This window comes from Hyla sarda, chromosome 6 (genome assembly GCF_029499605.1).
Source record: "Hyla sarda isolate aHylSar1 chromosome 6, aHylSar1.hap1, whole genome shotgun sequence".
NCBI classification, from domain to species: domain Eukaryota; kingdom Metazoa; phylum Chordata; class Amphibia; order Anura; family Hylidae; genus Hyla; species Hyla sarda.
This window is the reverse complement of record NC_079194.1, coordinates 54,464,321-54,471,289: the sequence shown is the minus strand read 5'-3', so window position 1 is coordinate 54,471,289 and position 6,969 is coordinate 54,464,321. Positions and strand designations below refer to the sequence as shown.

The following is a 6,969-nucleotide window of genomic DNA, read 5'->3' as shown; positions in this document are numbered from 1 at the left end:
GGTGTCAGGTCCAAGCATTCCTAGATGAACAGTTTCCTGGAAAGTGGATTGGTCGTCGTGGGCCAGTTGAATGGCCCCCAAGGTCTCCCGATCTGACCCCCTTAGACTTTTATATTTGGGGTCATCTGAAGGCAATTGTCTATGCTGTGAAGATATGAGATGTTGTTACGCCGAGCGCTCCGGGTCCCCGTTCCTCCCCGGAGCGCTCGCCTCATCTTCGTTGTTGCAGCGCCCCGGTCAGATCCACTGACCGGGTGCGCTGCGGTCCCGCCTTCAGCCGGGGTGCGATTCGCGATGCGGGTAGCGCCCGCTCGCGATGCGCACCCCGGTCCCCGTTCCCTGCTTATATCTAGTCTCCTCCCTTGCACTCCCTTGCCGGATCTTGTTGCCTTAGTGCCTAGTGAAAGCGTTCCCTAGTCTGTTCCTAGTCCGTGTTCCTGACCTCCTGCCGTTGCCCCTGACTACGATCCTTGCCGCCTGCCCCCGACCTTCTGCTACGTCCGACCTTGCTTCTGCCTACTCCATTGTACCGCGCCTATCTTCAGCATCTTCAGCAGCCAGAGAGGTAAGCCGTTGCTAGTGGATACGACCTGGTCACTACCGCCGCAGCAAGACCATCCCGCTTTGCGGCGGGCTCTGGTGAAAACCTGTAGTGGCTTAGAACCGGTCCACTAGCGCGGTCCTCGCCATCCCTCTCTGGCACAGAGGATCCACTACCTGCCAGCCGGCATCGTGACAGTAGATCCGGCCATGGATCCCGCTGAGGTTCCCCTGCCAGTTGTCTCTGATATCGCCCGACAGATCGCCCATCTAACCCACCAGCTGTCGGAAGTGTCCACCATTTTGCACCAACATTCGCAACTTCTTCAGCAATCATCTCCTCCGCCAGCTCCTGCACCTCCTCCGCAGCGAGTGGCCACTCCTAGCCTCTGCCTGTCCTTGCCGGACAAATTTAATGGGGACTCTAAGTATTGCCGTGGCTTTCTTTCGCAATGTTCCCAGCACTTGGAGATGATGTCGGACCAGTTTCCTACTGAAAGGTCTAAGGTGGCTTTCGTGTTCTGCCTTCTGTCTGGAAAAGCCCTGTCATGGGCCGCACCGCTCTGGGACCGCAATGACCCCGTCACTGCCTCTGTACACTCCTTCTTCTCGGAAATTCGAAGTGTCTTTGAGGAACCTGCCCGAGCTTCTTCAGCCGAGATTGCCCTGCTGAACCTGGCCCAGGGTGTTTCTTCCGTTGGCGAGTACGCCATTCAGTTCCGTGCTCTTGCTTACGAGTTGTCCTGGAATAGTGAGACTCTCTGCGCGACCTTTAAAAAAGGCCTATCCAGCAACATTAAAGATGTTCTGGCCGCACGAGAGACTCCTGCTGACCTACATGAACTCATTCATCTAGCCACTCGCATTGACATGCGTTCTTCCGGATGGCGTCTGGAGCTCCGCCTGGATATGGACTTTGTTCGCACGAAGCGTTTTTTCTCTCCGGCTCCTCTCTCCTCTGGTCCTCTGCAATCTGTTCCTGTGCTTCCCGCCGCGGAGGCTATGCATGTTGACCGGTCTTGCTTGACACCTCAAGAGAGGACACGACGCCGCATGGAGAATCTTTGCCTGTACTATGCCGGTACCGAACACTTCCTGAAGGATTGTCCTATCCGTCCTCCCCGCCTGGAAAGACGCACGCTGACTCCGCACGAAGGTGACACAGTTCTTGATGTCAACTCTGCTTCTCCACGCCTTACTGTGCCTGTGCGGATATCTGCCTCTACCTTCTCCTTCTCTACTATGCTCTTCTTGGATTCCGGATCTGCAGGAAAATTTTTTTTGGCCTCTCTCATCAACAGGTTCTACGTTCCTGTGACCAGTCTCGCCAGACCCCTCTACATCTATTGTTTTTACAATAAAAGATTGGACTGTCTCGTACGTTTCCACACAGAACCCCTCCTAATTTGCATCGGACCTCTTCACGGAAAAATTGAGTTTTTTTTTCTCAGGTTCTTTGGCCCCAAGAAGAGGGGGAGACCCAAGGGGGGGGGTACTGTTACGCCGAGCGCTCCGGGTCCCCGTTCCTCCCCGGAGCGCTCGCCTCATCTTCGTTGTTGCAGCGCCCCGGTCAGATCCACTGACCGGGTGCGCTGCGGTCCCGCCTTCAGCCGGGGTGCGATTCGCGATGCGGGTAGCGCCCGCTCGCGATGCGCACCCCGGTCCCCGTTCCCTGCTTATATCTAGTCTCCTCCCTTGCACTCCCTTGCCGGATCTTGTTGCCTTAGTGCCTAGTGAAAGCGTTCCCTAGTCTGTTCCTAGTCCGTGTTCCTGACCTCCTGCCGTTGCCCCTGACTACGATCCTTGCCGCCTGCCCCCGACCTTCTGCTACGTCCGACCTTGCTTCTGCCTACTCCATTGTACCGCGCCTATCTTCAGCATCTTCAGCAGCCAGAGAGGTAAGCCGTTGCTAGTGGATACGACCTGGTCACTACCGCCGCAGCAAGACCATCCCGCTTTGCGGCGGGCTCTGGTGAAAACCTGTAGTGGCTTAGAACCGGTCCACTAGCGCGGTCCTCGCCATCCCTCTCTGGCACAGAGGATCCACTACCTGCCAGCCGGCATCGTGACAGATGTGAAGCACCTGAAACTACGGATACTGGAAGCCTGTGCTAGCATTTCTCCTGCGGTGTATATAGTAGTATATAGCAGTGTATACGGATACTGGAAGCCTGTGCTAGCATTTCTCCTGCGGTGTATATAGTAGTATATAGCAGTGTATACGGATACTGGAAGCCTGTGCTAGCATTTCTCCTGCGGTGTTGCTATCAGTGTGTGAAGAGTGGGAGAAGAGGGTTGCATTGACAATCCAACACAATGGGCAGCACATTGAACACATTTTATAAGTGGTGAGAAACTTGTAAATAACTCATGAAAGAATAAATTTACGTTAAAACCAAGCACATCATTGTTTTTCTTGTGAAATTCCCAATAGGTTTGATGTGTCACATGACCCTCTTCCTATTGAAAAAACTAATGTTGGATTCAAAATGGCCAACTTCAAAATGGCCTCCATGGTCACCACCCATCTTGAAAAGTTTCCCCCCTCACATATACTAATGTGCCACAAACAGGAAGTTAATATCACCAACCATTTCCATTTTATTAAGGCGTATCCATATAAATGGCCCACCCTGTAGATCAAACTACAGAGCATTAGGCCGGTCTATTGTGCGCCTAATTTATCAAAGGTCACACGGCTCTTGATAAATTATGCGCACGGACTTCAGGATATATGCTTTAGACTGTATTTAAACCTTCTCCAGCATGGTCGGACATTTCAGCGTACTTTCAGCCGATTCGACTTGTTGCCGAAAAGTCGCTTTTGATAAATTCAGCACCAATGCATTTTTCCATCTATAATAGACTAGAACGCATCATGTTCTAAAAATCCTCTAAAGCAAAAGTTGTGAAAACGTTGCACATATTTAGACTGCGACTTTCTGTGCGACAAATTTAGATGGGGAAAAAACTGTCTAAATGCCTTGATAAATCTCCCCCTATGAGCTTTAATTTGAGGCGGAATTTCTGCCATGTGAATAGACACTAATTCTTTCTACAGAATCCACTCCACACGGAATTCTACCAAAGGAATAAACATGGTAATTCTTTTTAGCAAAATCCAACTCTAGGCTATGTTCACAAGGTGGAATTTCGGTTATTCCACTCCGAAAAGAAGACTGTTGATTTTTTCACAGTTTTTGAATTTGAGTGGAATTCCAGTGGCAATCAAGCAGAATTTCTGTGCTTTCACAGATTTCGCTTGAATTCAGAGTCCCATTAACTTTAACCCCTTAACGACAATGGACATAAATGTACGTCCTGGTGCAGTGGTACCTAGCACACCATCATGGTGTAAATGTATCATGCACGGCAGGTCATGGCTGCTGTCAGCAACCAGAGACCCGCCGGTAATGGTGGACATAAGCAATCACACTGATGTCCGCCATTAACCCCTCAGATTCCGTGACAGATCACGGCATCTGGGGCAGTGGGGCACTTAAAATGTATGATTGGATCACCCCCAGCTCTGCTGTGGGAATCCAATCATCCAGCATGGCGGCCGGAGGTCCCCTCACCTGCCTCCGTCCGTCTCCTGGGGTCTTCTGCTCTGGTCTGAGATAGAGTAGACCAGAGCAGAAGATTGACGATAATACTGATCAGTGCTGTGTCCTATGCATAGCACTGATCAGTATTAGCAATCAAATGATTGCAATAAAAATAAAAAGTCAAAAAATTTGAAAAACTCCCTCCCTCAATAAAAATGTAAATCGGCCCTTTTCCCCAAAAAAAAGCTTTAAAAAAATGTATGAATAAACATATTTGGGATCGCTGCGTGTGTAAATGTCCAAACTATCAAAATATAATGTTAGTTATACCGTATGGTGAACGTCGTAAATGAAACGTAAAAAAAAAAAAAATCCAAAATTGCTGCTTTTTTGTCACATTTTATTCCTAAAAACAAATTGAAAAGTAATTAAAAAGTAAAGTATAAGCAAAAGTGGTACCGATAAAAACTACAGATCATGGCACAAAAAATGAGCCCTCATACCGCCCCATATACGGAAGTTATAGGTGGTCAAAATAGGGCTATTTCAAACATACTTAGGCTGGGTCCACACTACGTTTTGTCCCATACGGGAGCGCATACGGCAGGGGGGAGCTAAAAGCTCGCGCTCCCGTATGTGACCGTATGCGCTCCCGTATGCCATTCATTTCAATGAGCCGACCGGAGTGAAACGTTCGGTCCGGTCGGCTCATTTTTGCGCCGTATGCGCTTTTACAACCGGACCTAAAACCGTGGTCAACCACGGTTTTAGGTCCGGTTGTAAAAGCGCATACGGCGCAAAAATTAGCCGACCGGACCGAACGTTTCACTCCGGTCGGCTCATTGAAATGATTGGCATACGGGAGCGCATACGGTCACATACGGGAGCACGAGCTTTTAGCTCCCCCCTGCCGTATGCGCTCCCGTATGGGACAAAACGTAGTGTGGACCCAGCCTAAGTTTGTTAAAATAGTTTGAGATTTTTTATTAAACGATACAATTTTAGAAAAGCATATAACATGGGTACCATTGTAATTGTACTGACACAGAGTAAAGAAAAGATTTCATTTCTACTGTAAAGTGTACAGCGTGAAAACAAAACCTTCATCAATTGCGGTTTTCTTTTCAATTTCCCCACATAAATAATATTTTTTTTTGGTTGTGCCGTACAGTTTATGGTGATGTAATTACAAAGGACAATTGATGACACGAAAAATAAGCCCTCATTTGGATGATGAAAATATAACAGTTATGATTTTTAGAAGGTAAGGAGGAAAAAACGAAAATGCAAAAATAAAATGGCCCTGGTTCCTGAGGGGTTAATAGGGCTCTGAAAAACATTCTACAAAATTCAAAGACATGTCTTATAATTTAGCAAAATCCGGAATATCCATTGCGGAATGTCCGCCATGGAAATTCCATTGTGCGATTGGGATAGTGGAATCCCCATTATTAAAGTAAATGTGCAATAAAATTTGCTGTATTTTTCCATGGAATTCCACGCGGACCTTCCATGTGTGAACGTTGCCCTACAGGGGAAATTCCGAGGCAGAATTTCCGTAGTCTGAACAGCGCAATGAAATCCCATTGACAGCAATGGGAAGCTGCTGCAATTCTTGTCCATTCTCAGTGTGAACGGGCCCAGAACAGTACAGCAGTCTCCCACTGAAGGCTGCTGCATGGAATCTCGGTAGTGTGAATGAGCCCCTAGACATATCGCAGAAAGCGATAAAAAAAAAAAAAAAAGCGCGGCGTCCCGGTTGCCCTGACAACGCACGCGTGCTCGGCGTCAGGAGGTGGCGCGAGGCAACGTCAACGCGTCCAAACAAATGCAAAACGAGGAGACTGAAGTGCGTGATGACGTCGTAGCTCACGCCCAGACTCGGCGACCTCTGAGCGCATGCGCGCTGGAAAGCGGCCCTGTTATTATTTATGTGGGGTCCAAGATGGCGGCGACGCACAGGATAGTCAATTTAGCGGAGCTGGTGGCGGCTCGCGCGACATAGGAAGTTTCGCCGTCACCAGCGCTCCCGGCTACACGGCCTAGACGTACGGGCGCGAGCGGAGCGGCTGATAGGGCGCCGGCAGAGAGCTCCGGCGGGCGGCGGCCGGGTAGAAGAGGGAAGAATGGCGGAGCCGCGCAGGGTGCCGTTTGTTAGCCTGTCACCCGTGAAGCCACGCGAGATCGTGGGCAGCCTGATAGCCGAGCAGCAGCGGAGTACAGCGGCCCCGGCGGCTCAGCGCTCCCAGGCGGCCCGACCTCCGCTCCCCGGCATGCAGCAGAGGCCTCCCCCGCAGACCCCGCTCCAGCGGCCGCAGAGAGAAGCAGCTACTTCCTCCACTACGGTCCGGGAGGCCGCATCCTGCCCCCCCGCCAAGGCCGAACCCAAAGCGGAGGTCGAGAGGCCGAGGCCCCGGAACACCGTCCGCCTGGAGCTGACCCTCAGCGACCCCACCGAGGAGAGCTGCGCCGAGTTCAGCTACCGCCTGCTGCTGCAGAACGACAAGAAGGGGGGCGCTGCGGCCAAGGAGGAGGTGAGGGGTGCGGTACCGCATCAGTGTGAACACAGCCCTACTGCTTTGCTTCTCCAGATGGGGATGTGGCGGTTGCTTGTTGTGTTTTTATTTAATTTTTTATTTAAATAAAGCAGCACATGGAAGGGAACCGGTCACATGGCTTGATCGGCCGGGACGGGTTTAGTAGGGTGATGTGTGGTTCTAGGGCAGGGTGCCTCCAGCTGTTGCAAAACTACAACTCCCTGCACAGTTTGGAGCCTACTCTTTTAGGGTATGTTCACACTACAGAATTGCCGGGTGAAATCTGTCCTGTTTGTCAATGGGTCATAACCACTGATCCCCTGAAGAAATTCTCTTTTCGCTGA

At 50.5% G+C, this 6,969-nt stretch overlaps 1 protein-coding gene across 2 annotated transcripts in view; it reads left to right on the top strand.

The window, feature by feature from the left end:
• The first annotated feature begins 5,974 nt into the window (after positions 1-5,974).
• The window catches only part of UBN2 (ubinuclein 2), a 58,444-nt gene continuing 57,449 nt past the window's right edge, over positions 5,975-6,969 (top strand). The window contains exon 1 of one of the 2 annotated variants that reach the window (XM_056523778.1): positions 5,975-6,622. In XM_056523778.1, coding sequence (XP_056379753.1) covers positions 6,215-6,622 — 408 coding nt within the window. In that variant the 5' untranslated portion in view covers positions 5,975-6,214. The remainder of the gene's footprint in view (positions 6,623-6,969) is intronic. The other variant, XM_056523777.1, reaches the window with a different exon arrangement.